The 22302-nt window shown below is 42.5% G+C and overlaps 3 protein-coding genes across 3 annotated transcripts; 2 read left to right on the top strand and 1 right to left on the bottom strand.

The window, feature by feature from the left end:
* The first annotated feature begins 5241 nt into the window (after positions 1–5241).
* On the top strand, positions 5242–7604 carry LOC127299376 (uncharacterized). The gene is made up of 3 exons (XM_051329331.2): positions 5242–5453; positions 6808–6935; positions 7084–7604. The coding sequence occupies exons 1-3, from the start codon at positions 5294–5296 to the stop codon at positions 7375–7377; spliced, it is 582 nt and encodes a 193-aa protein (XP_051185291.1). The 5' UTR covers positions 5242–5293; the 3' UTR covers positions 7378–7604.
* Positions 7605–7950: 346 nt separating this feature from the next.
* On the top strand, positions 7951–12538 carry LOC127299374 (acyl-CoA-binding domain-containing protein 6). The gene is made up of 15 exons (XM_051329330.2): positions 7951–8266; positions 8660–8839; positions 8937–9014; positions 9183–9293; positions 9406–9472; positions 9553–9614; positions 9741–9880; positions 10231–10357; positions 10431–10545; positions 10715–10803; positions 11139–11222; positions 11298–11420; positions 11487–11642; positions 11955–12014; positions 12147–12538. The coding sequence occupies exons 1-15, from the start codon at positions 8261–8263 to the stop codon at positions 12315–12317; spliced, it is 1569 nt and encodes a 522-aa protein (XP_051185290.1). The 5' UTR covers positions 7951–8260; the 3' UTR covers positions 12318–12538.
* A 3308-nt stretch (positions 12539–15846) lies between these two features.
* On the bottom strand, positions 15847–22293 carry LOC127299372 (tryptophan--tRNA ligase, cytoplasmic). Its single transcript, XM_051329328.2, has 11 exons — positions 21993–22293; positions 21781–21900; positions 18724–18909; positions 18559–18610; positions 18304–18456; positions 17989–18081; positions 17084–17164; positions 16871–16942; positions 16525–16593; positions 16308–16418; positions 15847–16140 (listed from the first exon to the last, which is right to left on the bottom strand). Exons 1-11 carry the CDS (start codon positions 22196–22198, stop codon positions 16090–16092), a joined length of 1194 nt encoding a protein of 397 aa, XP_051185288.1. The 5' UTR covers positions 22199–22293; the 3' UTR covers positions 15847–16089.
* Positions 22294–22302: the final 9 nt, after the last annotated feature.

Below are 22302 nucleotides of genomic sequence, written 5' to 3'. Positions count from 1 at the left end.
GGATCTTCCCTGTGGTCACCAAATCCCAACGCCGTCAACTTCATCCGACATAGTCGAAGAAGAGAAACGCTGCCGCCTGCCGTCATCCATGCGCCCAACTGCAAGACGCCACACACAACAGCAGTAGTCGGCGCGACCAACACCCGCGAGAGTGCTGAACGTCAACCATCGGACACAATACTCACCAGATCCAGAGACCGGCGAGACGACTAGGCCACCTGCCCCATGACGCCGAGACGGAGGAAGAGCAGAGGCAAATTATTTTGACGCGGCGCAGTCTCCTCCGTAGAAGCAGCACCTCAAGAAAACACTAGGCCAACCCACTACAGGCCAGAGCCGTCACTCCAGGTCCCCACCCCCTCCCGTCGCTGGAGAGGCCGACGGAGGAGGCAGGGACCGGCGAGTTGGCTACTGTAGTTGGGGGGCAGCGCCGCCCATTTTCCTTTCCCTGGAGCGGTTCCAAGGCAGCGAAACCACTCGGGGTGTTTTTCCTTTCATGGGGGATTTTGGTTTGCTTAATTTGCTCGGTGAGGTGACGTGGCATACTTACGGTTCCGGTTTACCCTTTTTTTCTGGTTTACCTGAATCGCATTTCTGTTACACTGGCAGCATCTTTGGCAACTTTTGTTGATGTTGTGTCACACAAATCTCAGTCGTCCCGAACTTAGACAGACCCAATATAATTCCATGAAAATTTAACATGATTTAAAATTTTATTTTATTTTATTTTATTTCCTTCCAGGTAGCTCGATGCACTCTATTTCTAGATTTATATTCATTCCAATGTAATTTCATGTGTTTATTCATACGCACTAACAAAAGCACCAATGAAAAATTATTGTGTTCTGATATCCATAAAAAAGGTATCTCTCCTAAAAATTCCTATATGATAGCTCAATATAGTGTATAGAACTCTCGTTGTTCGACGAATGCAAGAGAGGATGAAACTTGAAAGCCCACTAAAGATTCAATTACTTCAACTAGAAGAGGTGATTAAGGAACTACAAACCTCATTAATTTATATGACAAGATGCAAGCAAACAATACACAATACATGATAAAAGTAGTAAAGTGCGGTATAAGGATAGAGGTAACCGAGGTGGAGCACGCGGAGACACAAGGGTATGATTCCCTTAGTTTCTTCCTTGTAAAGGGAAGTACGTCTACGTTGGAGGAGTGTGGTGCCATGAAGGCCAACCAACGCCACGAAGGCTTCACCCTATTCTCCGGTGAGCAACACCACAAAGGCCTAGCTCACGCTCCACTAAGTGATTTCCTTAAGTTCGCAACCTTCACCTTTACACAAAGGTTGGGGCACACATCCACAACTCAATTGGAGGCTCCCAACAACCGGCCACTGAGCTTTTACAACACAAAGCAAGCTCCGAGGACGATTTCTCACAAAACTAGGGTTTCACAACATGGAACTCCTACAAACAAGTGGGATACTCAAATCCCTTTTGTAGAAGTGTAGATCTAGGGTTCCTCCCTTGATTCCCAAGAGATCAACAAGATTGAATGGCTATGGAGGAAGATCTTGGAGTTTTGAGCTTTGGAGCAATGGAGGAGACAGAGTTGAAGCCTCAACCTCTCGTTGGACAAGAAGGGTCCCTTTTATACCCCCACAACATCAGTGACCGTTGCAGAGTCTTTTGGTCCGGAGTCTCCGGTGTAAGTCCAGAAACTCCGGTGTAGATTCCGGCCTAGTCCCCGGACCCCCATACCGTGAGTGAGGCACACTTCGCCAGCATCTCGATTCTGAAACTCCGGAGACTTTTCTCGAGTCACCGGTCAGGGGAGACCGGAGTCTCCAGAATGCAATGACCGGAGACTTGAGAAAAGTCTCCGATCGAGAATCTGGACCCCCATACAGAGAGTGAGGCACCTTGGATGGCTTCTCAAAGATGGTCAGTTCGGAGATTTGTCTAGAGTCTCTGCCATGGATGACCGGAGTCTCCGGACTGAAGAGCTGTATTTTGGTTCTTTTGATGTGGGTCTCTTCCACCACCATTTCCATCCAACCCTTGTTCTTTTCTTAAGCATTGCAGACACTTCACCACAAAGTTGCAATGTGCATCTTGTTCGTTTCACTTTTTAGGGGTCGGCTACCGTGACAAGCTTATCACAAATATTATCTATTATACATAAGCACACGGTTAAAAATATCTCTATGTTGATAACAAACACACAAAATCATATTAGGAGGGAAGTGACCTTTCATCCCTGCCATCCGTCCTAACAACGAGGAGACAACTCAACCATCTTTGCTGAAAGCCTTGCAACTAGCCATCGGCAAAGAATCTGAAGAAAAAATATCGCTTGGACCTACCAAGCGGTGCATTCTCCGGTTTTGGACCACACACTTATTGAAAATTTACACACGGCTAGAATACAACATTGACTATATTTAAGTTTGTTTTTATCTTAAACTTTGAAATTGAATTTCCAAATTTTGAAGAAAAAAATGGCGGCTACCTTAGGCTATGCTCAAAAAGGACGCACTCATTGTGTAGAAAAAAACTACAGTAGTTTATATCACATGCCTTGTTCAACTAAGAGCTCTGAACCAACTTCCTACTAGGAAAAACGTCTCAGGCGATGCTAACGTGTAGAACCTTCCTTGTGACGGTAAAGCACACGTCCGTTGGAAACCCCAAGAGGAAGGTATGATGAGCACAGCAACAAGTTTTCCTCAGTAAGAAACCAAGGTTTATCGAACCAGTAGGAGATGAAGGCCATGTGAAGGTTTGATACGTCTCCAACGTATCTATAATTTCTTATGTTCCATGCTAGTTTTATGACAATATCTACATGTTTTGTTCACACTTTATGATGTTTTGATGCATTTTCCGGCACTAACCTATTAACAAGATGCCGAAGCGCCAGTTCCTGTTTTCTGCTGTTTTTGGTGGAGGAGTGTAGTGCGGTGCAACACCAGTGATTCCGGCGCCAACGTGGAACCTGCACAACACAATCAAACTACTTTGCCCCAACTTAACAGTGAGGTTGTCAATCTCACCGGCTTGCTGAAAACAAAGGATTAAACGTATGGTGTGGAGAATTATGTTTGCTTGCAGAAAACAACAGAGAACAATGATTGCAGTAGATTGTATTTCAGATGTAGAAGAAAAAGGACCGGGGTCCACAGTCCACTAGTGGTGTCTCTCCAATAAGATAAATAGCATGTTGGGTGAACAAATTACAGTTGGGCAATTGACAGAATAGAGATGCATATACATATCATGATGACTACTATGAGATTTACTTAGGGCATTACGACAAAAAACATAGACCGCCATCCAACATGCATGTATGCCTAAAAAGTCCACATTCAGGTTAGCATCCGCACCCCTTCCAGTATTAAGTTGCAAACAATAGACAATTGCATTAAGTATGGTGCGTAATGTAATCAACACAAATATCCTTAGACAAAGCATTGATGTGTGGCAACAGCACATCCACAACCTTAGGGGTTGCTGTCACTCCCGCAGAATCAATGGAGACATGAACCCACTATCTAGCATAAATACTCCCTCTTGGAGTCACAAGTATCAACTTGGCCAGAGCCTCTACTAGCAACGGAGAGCATGCAAGAACATAAATAGCACATATATGATAGATCAATAATCAACTTGACATAGTATTCAATATTCATCGGATCCCAACAAACACAATATGTAGTATTACAAATAGATGATCCTGATCATGATAGGCAGCTCACAAGATCTAAACATGATAGCACAAGAGGAGAAGACAACCATCTAGCTACTGCTATGGACCCGTAGTCCAAGGATGAACTACTCACGCATCATTCCGGAGGCGGGCATGGTGATGTAGAGCCCTTCGGTGATGATTCCCCTCTCCGGCAGGGTGCCGGAGGCGATCTTCTGAACCCCCGAGATGGGGTTGACGGCGGCGGCGTCTCTGAAACTTTTTCCGTATCGTGGCTCTCGGTACTAGGGTTTTCGCGACGGAGGGATTAAGTAGGCGAAGGGGCAGCGCAGGGGGGCACCCGAGGGGCCCACACCATATGGCGGCGCAGCCGGGGTGGGGCCGCGCCACCCTATGGGGTGGCCGCCTCGTGGCCCTTCTCCGTCTCCTCTTCGGTGTTCTGGAACCCTCCGTGGAAAATAAGACCGTGGGCTTTTGTTTCGTCCAATTCCGAGAATATTCGTAAACTAACTTTTCTGAAACCAAAAACAGCAGAAAACAGGAACTGGCACTGCGGCATCTTGTTAATAGGTTAGTCTCGGAAAATGCATAAAAACATTATAAAGTATGACTAAAACATGTTGGTATTGTCATAAAACTAGCATGGAACATAAGAAATTATAGATACGTTGGAGACGTATCAGGCGACAGGGTGGCGATCGCCCATCTCCCTCCCATCTCCACCAGCGAAGGCGTTGGTCTTCTCTTCTTTCTTACCACTCCGACGGCAGGAGGGAGAGGGATCTCGTTCATTTGTGTCCTACTAGTTAGGGTTATGGTTTGTCTGTTGTGGTGCGTCATTAGGGTGGTGGGAGCAGCGCCCGGACGAATAAATCTGCCTCAACTTTTCTCCCACACCAGAGACGACCTTCACGATGGCCCCTTGTACTTCATGACAACGTGTTCTCGTCCTTCAGATCGACAACTGGTCTTCTCGTCGTTCTTCAGATCTGCGAGATCAGTTTCTTAGCGTGTCGTTGGGGTTCATCATTATCTACATCGGTGCTGGGGCCATGACGAGGTAGATGCTCTGAAGCGAAGATGTTGCTACAGAGGTGGTTATCGTTATTCTCTGACTTCGTCAACTGGATGTGGTGGATCTTGGTCCAAGGTAGCACGGGGACGTCTCCCAGTTGACATGCCACATTGACATGTGCCTTGCTACTTGCGCCAGGTTTGTTCATCGATTCACAAAGTCTCTTTAATGATGATGCTTCTTTGAATCTAGCAATGGTGGAGCCTCGATGTCTCTTCCAACATACGTTTATGTATCGTTGGAGTTTGATGATACCCGCTAGCTTCGACAATTTGACAAGTGCAGAAAACCTGTGAATGATTATGTATTCTTTATCCTTTGGGTTATATCGGCAAAGTTTGTAGAACAATTGTTTTCTCCTGATCTGTTTGTTCATGTAATTTATTTTTTACTAATGAGGCTGCTAAAAAAGAAACTAACGAGTTCCACGAGCCCGCTAACCGTATGGGCTGAAAAGCCTCCACGCCTCCAAAAACAGCCGACGAAGCTCCCCACGCGTGGCCACCACCCCGCGGAGCCACCGCTAGCTCCCGCCGGCGCCGACACATGGGCCAGGCCCTGCGCCGCGCCTCGGGGCGCCTGAGGCCCCCTCCCCCGCCTCCGCCGCCGGCGAGGCCGCCGCCGCCTCCACCCCCACCGCGAGCCTCGCCGGCGGCCGCTGCCGGCGACAGCCTTCCCCAGGACCGGCTCGACGTGTCACAGGATGGTAAGGCTGGCTCCTGATTTTCCCTCGGATCTCGCTTAGCATTCGCGTATTCTGCCATTTGACTTGCCGTTGGTTCTTAGTAGATGCCACCGTAGCTGTCGCTGCCGTGTAATTGATGCCCGGGTATCCTCGGGCTCTTGACTTGCACAAATGCTCCGTTTTCTGTTCATATCGAGCTACGGTTGTTATGGACTATGTAGAAGCTAGTTCTTGATTCTTGATGCTTCTTAGGCGTCCTGAACACGAAGATCCCCTGCATACTGTTGAATTGACATGTGACATGTTAAAGTAGGTAGTGAGTACTGTTTCATCTAATGAGGTATGGTCAGGGGAAAATCAGGTCTGTGATCCCTGTGACATTTGGGTAACTGAAACCAAGTATGACCAATTTAGCATGGGTTGTATTTAGGTAAGTTAGCCAATTCGTTCCTATTCAGCTAGTTTCGGAACCGGTCTTCCACAGGAACTTGTTTCAATTAGTAAAACTACAAAAGTTTGGTTACTTTGTGTGCGGTGTTCACTGATTACTGAAAGCAGCACAGTTGCCAGTACGTATGCTCTTGTTTCGGAAGAGAGTGCGGTGTGGTATGAAACGATCCACTCAAGTCGGCATTGCTGTTGGTTCATTGCATTATTGGTACCGTTAACAACTCAGTATGCTGTCAATTTCTGGTCAGCTTCCCTCCTAATAAACACATTGCTCTGTTAACTTGTTAAGGGATTGCAATTCTTTGTGAGCTGAACTAGATTTTACTTGCGTCATATGCATAAATCATCTGCAGAGTTAGTTATTTGATCTGCTAGGCGTGTGAAGTCCATATAATATAAAAATTCTAATTATCAGAAACGTGACTTCCCCAACGCAACACATATCTTCATGATAGGCACTGCATCTCTGTGTGAAGTGTGACCTGCGATCGAGATGGGTTTTAACTAGGGTTTACTGATTTCAGACTCTTGTATTAAGAGCCCCACAATATATTGGTTGAATTCTGTAGAAAAACATTTTATATATTGTACCGTGTCATTGTGTGAATCCTATATGTCGAAATTTAAATTACGTTAAAAGGTGAGCATATCTTCTCTAAATCAACACCATCTGCTATGATATTTGATTTGCTATGTTAACATCATTTACTTCAAGTCGGCTTTTCAATCATGCTAAATTTAATTTGGATATGTGGTGTCAATATGAGTTAAGAATAGGTGTACTTGTGGAGCGTGAATATGAGTTAAGAATAGGTGTCCTTGTGGTGTCAATATGAGTTAACACCATTTACTTCAAGGCAGATCTTCTCTCGATGTTTCAGTTTACCACTTTATGATTTATTTATTTATTAAAACTGCACTGCAGATGTTACAACTCCAACAAAAGATACCCATGGTGTACTTGTGGAGCGTGATCCAAGTTATGATGACATGCTTAAGCACATGGTCGGGAGAATCACTACTAAGCCTGGGGGAAAGCCAGAAATGGGTGAAGTAAGCCATCTGACTTTACACTGCTCTCCCAGGCTAAAATACCATAGTTCATTTGGTGATTTTATTTACATAAATCTTTAAACAGTGGAACTTATTTGGAATTTTCATTTGTTTGAGGAAAAGTGTAATCAGAGGCTTGTGTATGCAGGCTTCCGTCGTGGAACGATACAACAGGCCACTACCTAAGGTGAGAGCATCTGAACCCGAACCTGGGCAAGGTGGGCACAGACAGCTACCTCCAGGAACCCTGAACGTCGGGCACATCCAGGAGATCATTCAACTTTACCAAGGGAAGTCCGGTAGCCACCATGGCTCAATGAGCGTGGACGATATCGCCTCGAGGTTCAGAGTCGAAGCCTCCGTGGTCAGAGGAATCGTGCAGTTCGTCTCACTGCCACAGGACGAAAGCATCGGAAAGAAAGATGAGCACTGGGAGCCTTGAATGATCTTGCAGGCCGTCTAACATTGCGCCGACGCTCATGTTTCTTTCTGAATGAGTTAGTTGGGAAGAGAACAACTGGAGAGACAAGTTTCATAGTCTTTTCGTAGGTTTCTTTCTTGTTGTTGTTGCTGCTGAGCTGAGAGTGAGGTATGATGGGAATTGTAAACATTACATGCCATGTTGCCTAAATAAAGACGCTGGCTGCGTTTTACCGGAGTTTCTCTTTATTTTTGTTGCGTTTTCCTAAATCCGGATGCCATTTGATCAAGCCTGACAAACCAGCACTGATGCACACTCATCCTTGCGTGACCGTGTTGTTTTTCTGCAGCATTGAAGTGTCATTTTTTGGGCTTGTAGCTAAACTTACCCTACATGAAACCAAAATCAAACATAGGAGTAATAATTATTATTTTTCACCAGGTGTTAATAATGAAGAAAAAATCCGCAAGCAAAATTCTGAGTTTATTTTGGCAGTATGAATATTCAGTCAGAGTTTTATACATGTGCAATGGCGCTGCACTCTGAAGCAAAGGGGTCGTCGAGGAAGCTTCAGTGGCGAGCAGTCGGTCGCTTCGATCCGGACCTTTAATCGAGCACCTGCACGAATCGCGAGGCACGCCGCTCCCGTCGTCATCTCCCATTTCGCGGCTCGCCGGAGGAGTGGGCAGCGATTCTCTTCCGCGCGCGCCACCGTCCCTTCCGCGCCAGATCTCGAGCCTTCTAGAATCTTCCCGCGCCGGCCAGCCTCGTCCAGATCCAGAACCTTCTGCTGCCACCTCTCCAGATCCCGAGGCCGCGGCGGCCCGGAGGACGCGAGCGGGGGATCCACGGGCGCTCTGGATCGCCGCACCCGCTCTCCGTGTACCCTCTGCGCCTGCGCGGGATGCCGGTGAGTTTCTCAGGGGAGTAGTACTAGCAGTACACGGGTGATCAACTGATCGTTGTGGCTTCGTTCGGCTGCGTGCTAGCTCGTGAATCGTGATGCCAAGTTTTGGGCGAGTCGCGTCTCTCAGGAGCTTAGTGATGCTGCTGTGAGTGTAGAAAAATATTGTTCAGCTAGTCAGCGAGCACGTATGCTAATCGCCGGGATCATTAGCTAGCTGCAAAAATGTATCCCTTCTGCGGTATGTTGATTATCAGAATTGCGCTGTTCTAACAGCCTGACAGGTTCCGTGCTGCGAATTGCGATACATTCTTTTGAGGGGAGCATTTGGTTACGTGATCATGACTGATCTGTAATGCCTTATCCATGTTTTTTTTTGTTTGCTCCTGACGTCGCTAGAGTATACAAGAACCAGTGCGATCTAAACCCGAAGACCGCGAAGTAGTCGTGGCGGAGAACGTGAAGATGGTTGACATTCAGGACAAGGAAGTTACCATGGAAGGAATCTGCTCTATAGCCGCTTACGACGAGTGGACTCCTCTCTCTGTATCCGGACAGCCTCCGAAACCCCGATACAAGGTCCTTGTAGTACTTACTTGTTGGTCACCTTCTGGTTTTGTGCTGGACTGCTTTCTCTTGTTGGTTCTCATGTACTGGTTGGAATTATGTTCTGCAGCATGGAGCTGCTGTTGTTCAGGAAAAGATGTATGTCTTTGGTGGAAACCACAATGGCCGTTACCTTGGCGACATTCAGGTAAACCGATCATCATGATTCTCAGTGTGCTATGCCTTAAGATGCTATAACTGTTTTCTTGGCAATTGAATTCCAGCGAGGAATTTGCCTTTAATTGAGGCATAGATTCCTTAACTAGTTATGTTGGGGATCAACCTGATAAATGAATCTTAATTTCTTTGATCAAAGGTTCTGGATTTCAAAAGTTTGTCATGGTCAAAGCTAGAAGCTGAAATTCAACCAGTACCTTCAGAACCAGCTGAAGCAGTTTTAGTTGCTCCATGTGCTGGTCACTCTCTGGTAATCATCAAACACTCTTTGTAGTTAGTAGTGTGACTGTGAAGCTGCTATATCTTCCAAAGGTTGTGATTTATAACTTTATCAGATTGCACCTGCCTTATAATCCATGTAGATTCCGTCCGAAAACAAGATTTTGTCACTTGCAGGACACACCAGAGAACCGACAGAAAGTCTCATCGGTTAGCCATCGCCGCTCATTTTTTCTGCTCCTATCTTATTATGCCAGATCTCATTTTTTTATTCGATGTATTTGTACCAGTAAAGGAGTTCGATCCGCAAACCTGCACTTGGTCAACCTTACGCACTTATGGGAGGTCGCCGGTATGTATGTTTAGTTTCTATTTATATTTTCCAAAAGGGTCGCAAGTTTACACCTATACTATTGCCTGGAGGTTGCTCTGTATTGTTGGTCAATATATATCTCAGAATACTTTGCTTCTTGTGTAGAGCTCACGTGGTGGTCAATCAGTGACTCGTATTGGGAACACTTTAGTTGTGTTTGGAGGTGAAGGTGCTGGGAGGTCTCTTCTGAATGACCTGCACATTCTTGATCTTGAGACCATGACTTGGGATGAATTTGAGAGCACGTAAGTTCTGTGAATTTGGTTTGATGATATTGTTAAAATTGCACAACATTCTGTGTATTTAGTTTGATTGATCTAAAAAAAAGCGGAGCTGCTTTGTTGAAAAACGGCAATAAAAGTTCTTTGTTTTCAGAAGATTGCTTTGTTGTGGTCCTCATTAGAGAGGGATCGTTACATTTGCATGTGGAGACATAGATTATGAAGTTATGTGAAAAAGCTGCATCATTTATCACTACTAGTTGACAACCATACTCTGTTTAGAGTGTCAAATGAAACTTGCAGTTAATGCATTATCTGGTTCTGCTTTAAGGTGCTGGATTGATATGTGATTATTTAAAATTATTTCTTTGCAGAGGTACTCCTCCTTCTCCAAGGTCAGAGCATGCTGCTGCATGCTATGCTGATCGGTATCTCTTTATATTTGGTGGAGGATCTCATTCTACATGTTTCAGTGATCTGCATCTCCTTGACGTGGAGACAGTGAGACTTCTCTTCAGAGTTGGTATTCGTTGCATTGGGAATTCCAAGCCAATAACCTGATTGTTAATTGCAGATGGAGTGGTCAAGGCCAGACCATCATGGTATAACTCCAGAACCAAGAGCAGGGCATGCAGGCGTAACGTTTGGTGATTACTGGTTTATTACTGGTGGTGGTAATAGTAAGAAAGGTAAGGTTGAAATATTATGATTTTTTACATTAATGCGCTCGTTCATTTCCACTGTTTGGTAACCCAATGAATGTAGCTCCCTGTTCATGCATACTCAGTTATTCCACTTTGCTTTCTAAAAAGCAGCCCGCAGAGCTGTTATCACTCACATGTGGCTAATGCATTGCAGGTGTTCCAGAAACACTTGTACTTAACATGTCTACTATGGAATGGTCGGTTGTTACTAGTCTTGAAGGCCGTGCGCCCCCTACAAGTGAGGTTAGCATCTTTTTTTCTTCCTCTTGCAATTTATGAGTGCATGGGGAACCTTTATTTTGGATAACATCATGCATGCTTGATGCTTCCCATGGTTACTTGGAAACTCCTTGAACATATTTTTATAAATGAAGAAAGCGTCCTTTGGTTCTAGAAGTCCAAATTGCTTATTTCAGCTTGGTTCACGAATACAATGCTAAATGAGTTTTCAGAATCTCATAATAGTGAAGTTCACATAGTTGTACACTAAATGGTGTCCCTTATATTCTTGGCTAATTGTGATTCTATGATGTTATGCACCAAGCTGTCAGTGATCTTCATAACCTCCTTTACCGCAGGGCTCGAGTTTAGTACTACACACAATTAATGGAGAAGATTTTCTGTTGTCATTTGGAGGATACAGTGGACGTTACAGCAACGAGGCATGTTTCTTCATCATCAGTTTCATTTTTCTGATGTACATCTATATATATTTAGCTGATTTTGTTGTTGTCTAGGTTTATGCTCTGAAGACAAGTTTCAGACCAAGTGTGTCATCCAATGGCATGGCCCCATTATCTGCAGATGCAAATTCTAGCAGGGGGCCCATATTCGAAATTGAAGAACTTCAAGATAAAAAGGTAATATCTCAATCACATGGTTGCTTGATGGAACCGCGGTTTACATGTTCTCTCTGTCATTTTCAGAATAACAAGGGAGGAGATACCAGCAAAACCTTGGTGCAAACTGTTAAGCATGAGAGGAACCAGCTAGAAGAAAAACTTGAGCGTGAAAAGATTCAGACCTTCCACCTGAAGACGGAACTAGCTGATGTCGAGAACAAAAATGTGGAGCTTACTCAGGTAAGCAATACCACACTCCGCACTCACTTAATTGTTTTAGGAAATTCCATACGTTTTCCTTGCAGTGTTACTATTTGTGGAGTAAAGTTAGTCCTCTACTATCCACTTCTCTACTTCTTCGGTATTCATAAACAATTACTCATAAGTCATAAGTCTTTTGTATGATTTCTCGTTTAAATATTTAAGGCTGTATCAAACCTCAGTCAAGTGAACTGACATCAGTTTTTTGTGCTAGGATGCTCTCTTGTTTTGCAAGAAGAAACTTGCTTTTAAGCTTTGTGTGATCAAATTTATGCGATCTTTGCTATGCAGGAACTTAATTCAGTTCGCGACCAGCTTTTGGACGAAGCAGCAAGGGCTTCCAAACTCGAGGTAGGAGAAAGTTCTTTGGTAACTGGTCAGAACATTAGCAGAATGATGAATTGGATATAGGACACTCCTTTTCGTGCTCTTCTCTTGGGATTGAACTGATGATGATATGTTTTCCTTTTGCGAAATTGGCAGAATGAAGTTTCAGAGATTCATCAACGGTTGCAGAAGATGGCGGCCCTTGAAAAGGAGTTCGAATTGCTTCGGGGTGAAAGGGACAGTGCGGGCGACAAATCAGCTTCAGGCAGCAACAAGAGACCCGGTGGTGTGGGCTTCCGGAGGTGGTATGGAGACGACGAGGGTTGAAGCGGGGACTCTTCTGCAGGGTCATGTTTTCTTTCTTTTTGGGTCGTTTCTGACCATATTCTTTTGGTGAATCCAATACTTATGGTTATATGAAGAGTTTAAATTCTTTTTGCAAAGGAACAGGATGGGCAAATTGCAGGATCAAATGATCAACTGTACCAAGAACTTGAGAAACTTCATAGTATGCTATTATCTCGAGTATATTCTAGTTCTATTTGCCAGTTTTGTTTTATTGGTTCACCAAGAAATTACTGGCAGCTTCATGTTATTAGCCTGCCAGTTTCTTCTATTCAACATAAGTGTTTCAATCGTACATACTCCCTCCGTCCATGAAAGGATCTTGGAGATTTATCTAGTTTATCTATATAGGAAGCTCAATTGGGGCACCATGGTACCCAGGCACCATACATCATGACCTTACAATTACATCGTCAATTACATCGTGGTTGTTAGATTGCATTATAGGTGTATAAAGGAGAGAAAATCACTTATGTGTATTGGTATCAGAGCTAGCGTTTAATCATTGAAAGGTTAAAGTATTTAAATTTAGAAGTTAGCACAGGTAGTAAGATAATAAAAACTAAGGAAAATATTGACATAAGGTGTAGAATAAATCCCTCCGAAGATCATACTTGGCATAGTACGCATAGCCAGTTAAATATAGTTGTTGATCTGATATATAACTTTTTCCTATCTTGGAGAAAAAGACAAGAAATATTAGATCAAAAGCTTGAAAGTTTATTTAAAGAATGCCAAAAACTCACGGAAAAATATTCAAATATGAATAATAAAATTGATATAGTGCTACATAAGCTAGAAGAAGCAAAAGCAAGACAGAACATGGTTAATAGAAATAACCATTATATACCTGAATATTTGATAAATCTTTGAAATTCAATTTTTTGAAAAATAATGATAATGATAATAGAATTAATAATAATAATAATAATGTATTTAAGATCTCCATCATCAAAACACATGCCAGCAGCCCAAAGATTTATAGTGGTGATAATTCTTCGCATGCGATCAGCAAGGTGCAAATTTAGTAAAAGTGAAGGCCAAAAAATCCAAGACATAATCATGACGAGGAAGAAGATTCTCAAAATGAAGATAAGAAGGAAATGCCAGGTTTATAACAGGCCAAAAAAACGTGGAGGCTGCACAATTGTCTCCTCCAACATGCTCACATGAAGCTATAAAGAGAGGCTACAAAGGCTATAAAGCCTAGAAAGACCTATAATATAGAGGCATGATTTGCAAGAAGAATGGAGAAGCAATAATAGAAGAGAATGCACCAGAATGCTACTCTCTCGTCTATAAAACGGGACTCCAAGCAGAAGGACACCAAGCAATCAGCAACCAGAGCATAACAGCATTCGCAAAGAGCAGAGAGTTAGGCTAGCAACACTCCCTGCAGTAGTAGTAGTACAAACACCCTTCTTGTAGTAAAGAGTTGCAATATTCAAGGCGTTGTAATATTGCAAAGGTAGGAAGGTGATTTCCCTTCTTGTGTAAACCCGTCGGGGTTCCCGAAAGAGAAACCCGTATGTAAATTATATTGTGGAAATGAAATAGTTCTGTGTTTTCCCTTGATCTTTTTATCATGTTTATATGGGATGGGTTTTTTATGCTAGTGACCATATAGGAGAAACCTCTACGTGTAGTTCTCTATTAAGCCTTGTGTGGGGCGTTAGAACGAGAACCGAAGCCGTAGAGAAGTGTTCCTTTCGGGTGGAACTGCTTGGGAAGACGATAAAAAATCAACCCTTATAAATTTGACTAAAAACATCTAGGAAAAGAAACTTAGCTTCTTTTGAAGCAATATAGTGATAAATACAGTGAGTACCGGATTTCGCACACAGTCAGATGTATAGTTGGCCTTGCTAGGCTCCAAGATCGTGCAAAAAATCGCAAAACTAATCTTAGATTCAAGAATACTTTTTAGCTAAATTTATTTTCGAAATTATAAATTAAATACTTAATCTTAATATCCAAGTATATTACGTAAGTTTGTGTGTGAATATTTCTCCACAGATATAAAACTACATATATTTAGACAAATTTTACACAATAACTTTTTTAGAGAAATATTCATACACAAATTTACGTAATATACTTGGATATTAAGATTAAGTATTTAATTTTTTTCGAAAATAAATTAAGCTAAAAAGTATTCTTGAATTTTATGATTATTTTTGCGATTTTTTGCAGGATCTTGGAGCCTAGCGGGGCCAATTGTATGTCTGACTGTGTGCGCAGTGGTGTATTACTCCTACTCGGTACTCACCGTATTTATCACTATATTGCTTCAAAAGTTGCTAAGTTTCTTTCCCTAGATATTTTTAGTTAAATTTATATGGGTTGATTTTTTATCGTCTTCCCAGACAGTTCCACCCGAAGGGAACACTTCTCTACGGCTTCGGTTCTCGTTCTAACGCCACACATAAGGCTTAGCAGAGAACTAGACGTAGAGGTTTCTTCTATAGGATCCCTAGCATAAAAAAACTCATCCCATATAAACATGATAAAACAAGGGAAATCACATAACTATTTCATTTCCACAATATAATTTACATACGGGTTTCCCTTTCGGGAACCCCCGACGGGTTTACACAAGAAGGGAAATCACCTTCCTACATTTGCAATATTACAACGCCTTGGATATTGCATCTCTTTATTACAGGAAGGGTGGTTGTACTACAGGGAGCGTTGCTAGCCTAACTCTCTGCTCTTTGCGAATGATGGTGTGCTCTGGTTGTTGATTGCTTGGTGTCCTTCTTCGCTGCTTTGAGTCCCGTTTTATAGACGAGAGAGCAGCATTCTGGTGCCTTCTCTTCTATTATTGCTTCTCCTTTCTTCTTGCAAATCATGCCTCTATATTGTAGGTCTTTTTAGGCTTTATAGCCTTTGTAGCCCCACTTTATAGCTTCATGTGAGCATGTTGGAGGAGACAATTGTGCAGCCTCCACAGTTTCTTTGGCCTGTTATAAACGTGGCCTTTCATTCTTATCTTCATCTGATAATCTTCTTCCTCATCATGATTATGTCTTGGACTTTTTGGCCTTCACTTTGCTGAATTTGCTCCTTAGTGATCGCATGCGAAAAAATATCACCACTATAAACCTTTGGGCTGCTTACATGTGTTTTGATGATACATTGTTATTTATTACTAATTCTATTATCATCAATTTTCAAAAAAAATGAATTTCAAAAATTTATGAAATATTCAGGTATAGGTCCTCCACACCCGAATAATTGATAGCAATATCAATTTAAATTTTGATTGGATGGATTTGGGCTGTATAAACAAACTTGCGACATTCTTTTATGGTCAAAGGTAGTACTGAAAGTTTTCCCAATATACTAGAAAGGGGCTTGTAGCATGTAATGAGACACTGCTGCGCTAAACCATTGGCAAAAAAGAAAAAGAGGAAAACTGAAGTAAATAGAAAGAAAAACTTATATTGAGGCACTGATAGAGCAAGGCATTGGCAAAAACAAGAGAAAATACAAAATAAAAAAATGGCCATTTGACGACGCTGTGCTCAACTTAAGTGCATATATGTATGTCTTCTAATTCCCAAAAGGCACACCTTGTACGTTGATAGAACAAGCTTGAAAATAAACACATCACATATATTTTACAAAATCAAGTGGCCACCATTGAGCAGCCAGGTTCGCATTGACGAAGACAACTAAGTCATGAAACATATGCTGCCCCCAGAATTCTATAAATCCACTAAGAAAAAAGAATGATCTTCGCCCCCCAAACTTAGCCAAACATGTTGGGAAGAGGCCTTCTAGCCATGAAGGCATCAACCATCTGCATAAACAGGACATCGTTCAATCAGCGCAAGGCATATATCTGCTGAGGATGATACATCATTCGAGCATTTATTTTGTTAAGCATGCATGCATCGATGGGCTGTCCGTTTCAGTGTTTACTTGTGTTCCTACAGATTCGTGATATGTACAGAGTGCAGTGCATACCTCCTCAGTAACTTGAGCTCTAGCTCTTTTGTGCCTTTCAACCATCTCGGATAGAACCTTAATCAGAATCTGCTTCACTTCACCAGTCAGCAACTTCCCTTCCTTGTACTCCTGGTATTGAGTTTCAGAAATTAGTACAGTTTAATTAAGGGAAATAAGTGGATAGAATAATATCAAGTAGTAGTTTATTACATGCAGCATAAACTTGTGATATTACCTTCTTTATGTTCTCGAGTTCATCATCATCTTCAAGGAAGAAGTTCAACCACTTGATTGAGACATCCACCTAAATACACCAATGACAGTTCGCCAGTATTAAATACATTATTTGTCGGCTATTCCAGGATACAATGTCGCACATTTTTGTACCGAATATACTATTGTTGGCTTCAATAATGGAAAAATTCAATTAAAGAGGCATGTCTCTAACATCTTTTTTTTTTTGGAATTTGTAGCTTTTCTTCATATAATAAAATTACTTCTCTTATTCAAGTTCTGTATGTCAAAGTGGTCCATAGTACACACAATCAAAGCCAAAAAAGCTTGCTACCTACAAGGCGTACCTCAAGGTTAGCTCCGAGTTTTCTATGGAGTTCTACAGAGTCCTGGCCACCTGAGAAGGCATACTTATTCACCTGGAAAATAGTGGGAAGTAAATAGAGCAATGAGCCTACAGGCTGAAAGTTTCATGTTTGGCTCAATCTAGCAACCGTTTGACACAAAATAGGTCCAACTGAATACATGTAATAGTTGGAAAAAATTTAGTGAGTACAGACCTTTGTCTTTATTTCTTTATTTGTATCTGTCACATAAATCGCAGAGTTAGGATCACTAGCTGACATTTTCGTGTTTTCACCCTGTAAAAGAGAAATAGGCAATGTAAAACAATGAGGTAACAAAAGACATGACACATGGGATCCATAATAAGTTTAGTCTTATCAAGTTCAAAAACAGCTAGATTGAGAAAATAGCAAGTACAAAATAAACTAGAAGCAATCAAATTGCACCTGCCTTTCTCATAATTAGAAGTGGTATTGCAACTTCACAAATCATGATATACTTTACAAATGTGGCACCTATAAATTACAATACTTACGATACCTGTAACCAAAAAAAGATACTATTTCTATGGAGCTATGTAAGCAATCATTTTGCTGTAAATCCCTGACTGGCATAACATGAAGAATTAGATCATCAACGTACAGAGCATGAGACCTGTGTAAAGCCTCTAGGCATAAACTATTTTTGTGTGGCCATGTTGAACTTCTATGGAGAGTCCTATGAGCAGCGGCCATGCGGCCTGAAAACAGTAATAGCCTTGCACACACATAATCAGAACGGTGTAGGATATAGTAGAAGAGTCTAAGCGTCCATGTAGGATACGATTGGTCTTTTGAATTAAGTAGAATTCAATTCAATTCAATTAGGAAAATATAGTTCGCTCAAGAGTTTTTCTTGTGATTCAACTTGTGTATCAAGTTAGTTGTTCTACATTTTAGACAAGCAATCATAAGCACAAGTTCTAATAAGCCTCAGAGCCTCTCTTCCATGTCAGGGATGAGCCTCGCCCCTATACTCAGCCATCAGACCATAATCACCCGAACTACTTGTTGCAGACTAAGGCCCATAACAAGTGAAGACATTAAGTTCTAAATCCATGTTCCTCAGGAAATAAGTTTACCTGAAGAGCTGGGAAAAATCTTGATTCGATCAGTGATGGCTTCTGATAACCAATTCTTGGAGCAACGTCACGGGTCATTCTGAAATAAGGATCCTGGAAGAAGAAAAAATAACCGAATGAGAAACTAAATTTCACAAACCAAGTCAAGAATTTACCAACAATTTAGTACCTTTGATGAAATTACTCAGAGATGCATTCATGTCAACTTTTTACAGATAAGCATATCCATAATTTGCACACAGTAAATTATAGGCATGCCTTCAAGCACATATGTAACCAATGATGTTGGACCTTGTTCCAAAAATGTGTCTTTACCTGGTCTATTGCACAAGGAATCAAGCACCGTAGTTGATCATTGCCAGGAAAGAGGTGGGGAAATGATGAAGGGAATGATGGGACTGCCTGCACAGGAGGAAAGCTACTCTTTCCAATGTGATCCTCTGGAGTGAATCCAAATATTCCTACAACCTGTTTCAAGAGCAAACTATATCAGCAAAAGATAATGCTTGAACAGAAGCAACTGAGCTCCCTGGTGAACAAAAACAGTTTTCTTAATTGAACAGCTCTCACTTTATTATAAGTCACACATCTGGCAACTTTAACCATGTTTTCGTAAAAGGCACTGCCAGAAAGAAAAGAGGATTGTTAATTTTTGACACAGTAACTAAGCTAAGATTGATCGTATACATAGGGTGAAAGATCAACCAAGGAAAAAATATAATAAAGTAACCTTACCCGCCAACAAAATTAAAATCAGAGAAGATGAAAGTCCTCTCGATGTCAAATCCACATGCTATAATGTCTTTCGCATTTTCACGAGCAAGCCTTTTACTTTCCTCAACAGTCAAATTTTTCCACAGGAACTTTTCGTCATCAGTTAGCTGTATTACAAGAGGAACCTTGAAAGCATCCTGGAGATACCTGAAGAAATATCCTGATGGTTAATCATCATTGTCAACTGTTACTTTAAATAAGAAAGTGATACCGCAATGCAAGGTTTATAAAACAATACATATGGAGTAGAGCTAAGATGAACTTTTCAAGCAAAAAATATTCTAAGAGCTCTAAGCACCCTAGAAATAACAAGCTGTGGTTGCTCCACTGTCGGCCCTACATGTCAACGTGCTACTACCGTGATAGTTTTTTTCTCACGCGCGGGCTCACACAGTCGTGTCTGTTTGCGTGTGTGTCGATTGGGGATGCGTTGGAGAGGCGCATGTGTGGTACGTCCGCCGAGTCAGTTCTGTCTTGGCCTTTGACTCGGCGGGCCAGTCATGTTTGGGGTTGGCGGCGCTTGTTCTTTGGCATGTGGTGCTGCAGCGTCTCCTCGCTTTCCGGCTGCCGTTGCTGCAGCTTCTTCGTCGCCGTCGACGTCTGCCGCTTCTGCACCGGTTGGTCTTTGCTCCGTCGTTCGCCCTATTTCTGCTTCGTCTCCGAACCTAACCATCGGTTCTGCCGGCACCATTTCCCATGGCTTCCACCGCTGCCTCTGTTGCGTCGGAGGAAGGCGTCTAGGTAAGCACCACCACTTGATCTTCCCTCCCGCCCCCACCCCTTCGCTGCCAGGGCTCGTTGTGATCTCCTCATCCCGTGCGTGTTTTGTTTGTGGAGGAATTCATTGTCTGATTCGGGTGATCCGCTGATGCTGGTGTTCGCTTTTGCACAGGCAGCGAAGGTTCTGATGGACGGGGCTGGAATCATTGGATGCGAGCTGCTCAAGACCCTCGCCCTCTCCAGCTTCAGCGGCAAACACATCGTAATTTGATGTTAGCTACATGACCCCTTTGCTTCCTTGCTTCTCTGTTGACAACGTGCCTAGGTTTATTTCGAATCTAGCATTAATCTTCCCAGGATGCTCTGGATGCTATTCTGAAATTTAGGCCAAATATTAATTATAAAATCATAGCACGCAAATGTTAAGGATTGCCTGTTCTGTCGTTTTCTGGTTACAGGAATAGTAAACTTGATTTTTGATAAGGATGACCAGCTAACGGTTGAGTTTGTTACTACTGAGGCTAATATCAGAGCATACTCTTTTGGGATACTCACTGCATAGCCATTTCGAAGCTAAATGTGTTGCTGGGAACATGGTTCATGCTGTGTCAACAATAAATGTTATAATAGTTGGTCATATTATTATTGGAGCAATCAAAATTCTCCGATGTGATTATAAGGACCTTAGGTACTTAAGTTGTTCCATCTCATTGTTTTTGACAATGCTTTCTACCTAAGATATTACAGTTCTGTACCTATTTTCTGGATACAGTAGTTTGGAAGGAGTGCCGCTGATGCCACTTTTGTAGACTTTAGTGACATCTTTTCAGAATGCTATCATCTATTATTTATGTGTTGTTGCCCTATGTGTAGGCAATACAACAGCACTGTAACTACATTGTTTGGTCTTTTTCAAATGACATTTTGTCTTGGACATCCTAGGAGGAAGATGCTCTTGATGCCTGTAGAACCTTTTGAGCCCAATAAATCAAGCTGTGCCCGCTCTGAGGTATATTACAGTGTCTCAGATATGGCAAGCTTACATGTTATTCCTCTCTTTTGGTTCTGACCTGGGTGCTGCCGTGCCACAGGGCACAACCATGGAAGTAATATTATGTAAACCCACCGGTAATTGTCTCCTGGAGTCGTGGGTTGACAATTAGGTATCTTATATGCTTTTGCATGAATGTTGGGCAAGGTGCTTGAATGTTGCAACAGTGAAAGAAGAGAATCGCATGTCCATATAATAGTATTGCAAAAGATATACCGTGCTCCTGCACTCAAGCGCTTATCATATATTTAAGAGCAAACTTATATTTACAAATCATAGCCTCTCCACAGCTAAAGGGAGCAAACTTACTGGAGATGCACGTTCTCTCTGTTAGGGCCATGGCATTTTCCATCTTCCTCTGACTAGCGCTTCTTTCTATCATTTATTTCATTGTAAAGAGTTGCACGATATATGATTTTGCAAAAGGGAAACATTAATATGGACATCTTTATTTTACTCCTTTTCCTAATTACTTAACTGGTCGATAAAATATATTCTGGGTGTGATAAAGCTCCAAGCAATCACGATCTTTCTCACAGTTGACGTAAGCCATGGTAGTGCTATTTTATATTGGGATATTCCATTTTCATGTCATTTTTCAGAACCCAGAGTCAACATAGAAATTAGAGAGCAGAAAAAGGTTCATCACATTTCCAGTTTAAGTGCACATATATGAATAAGAAAATCCAACTTAGTTATTTTCTCTAGAATATAAAATACTTTGCATGCTAGAGAAATTGAGGACATTATCTACTATACAATACTACTGTAGCTTCGATTTTTTGTATGTAAATTTCCCTGTGTAATTTCTCATTTCTGACTTTATGAACATGTTAACATTCTTCATATTTGGATTCTCTCTTTGCAGCTCTCAGCATTAAAATTCCAGACTCCTCTCTGCAATGATTCTCTAGAGATGATGAACTACTTTCCTCCCCCCATTTCATTGTCTAATCAAGATTTTTCGATTCAGCCCAGTGCCTTCATTTTTCAGGATACGGTTCATGTGATTGAGATGAGTATCTTTTCTCAAATCAAACTACGGCATGCCCTTCTGAAACAGCTCATACTAACCCAGGATCATTCTTCTTGTACATGCTAGTATACTTCTGGTACGGCATATCTTTTATAATAGCATGCTATTATACTGGGCAATTACTGGCTCATACTTGTAGTACATGCTATTCGGCGGCGGGCAGCTTCCGCCGCAGCGCAAGCAACAAGAGTGATGAATGAAGTGTCCTTACTTGGTGAACATGAAGGGGACGAGGTGGCCAAGGTGCAGCGCCTCCGATGAGGGCCCTCTCCCCGTGTAGAGGTAGAACTTCTCCCCCTTCTCGTACAGGTCCAGTATCTCGTTCAAATCCCTGCAACACACGCACAAAGATTATGTTAGTGATTCCAGTTCCTCATCCGCCTGCAAGAAAAAAAAAGAAGTAAGTAAGAGGTAGGGTTTGACCGGTGGGCGAAGAAGAGGCCGCGGCGGAGGAAGCGGTGCGGGGCGCGGCCGGTGAGGCGCCCGATGCGGCCGATGATCGCGGCGTCCAGGCGCTGGCAGCCGAACTGGTCCACCAGCTTGTCGTAGTCGATGCCGCCCTTCCCCGCCGACACCTCCCACGGGTTCACCACCTGCTCCTGCTCAGCCTCCGGCGCCGCCGAGGCCATCGCTTCTGGCTGCCTGCTCGTCGGCGGAGAGGGCTGCGGCGGCGGCCGTAGCTGGAGGGGATTTGTTTCTGCTGGGGCTCGTCCTTGTGCTCGTGCTGGGCCCG

The sequence above is a fragment of the Lolium perenne genome, chromosome 5 (assembly GCF_019359855.2).
Source record: "Lolium perenne isolate Kyuss_39 chromosome 5, Kyuss_2.0, whole genome shotgun sequence".
Lineage (NCBI taxonomy): Eukaryota > Viridiplantae > Streptophyta > Magnoliopsida > Poales > Poaceae > Lolium > Lolium perenne.
The sequence above is the reverse complement of the archived record's forward strand: the minus strand, read 5'-3'. Positions and strand labels throughout refer to the sequence as shown.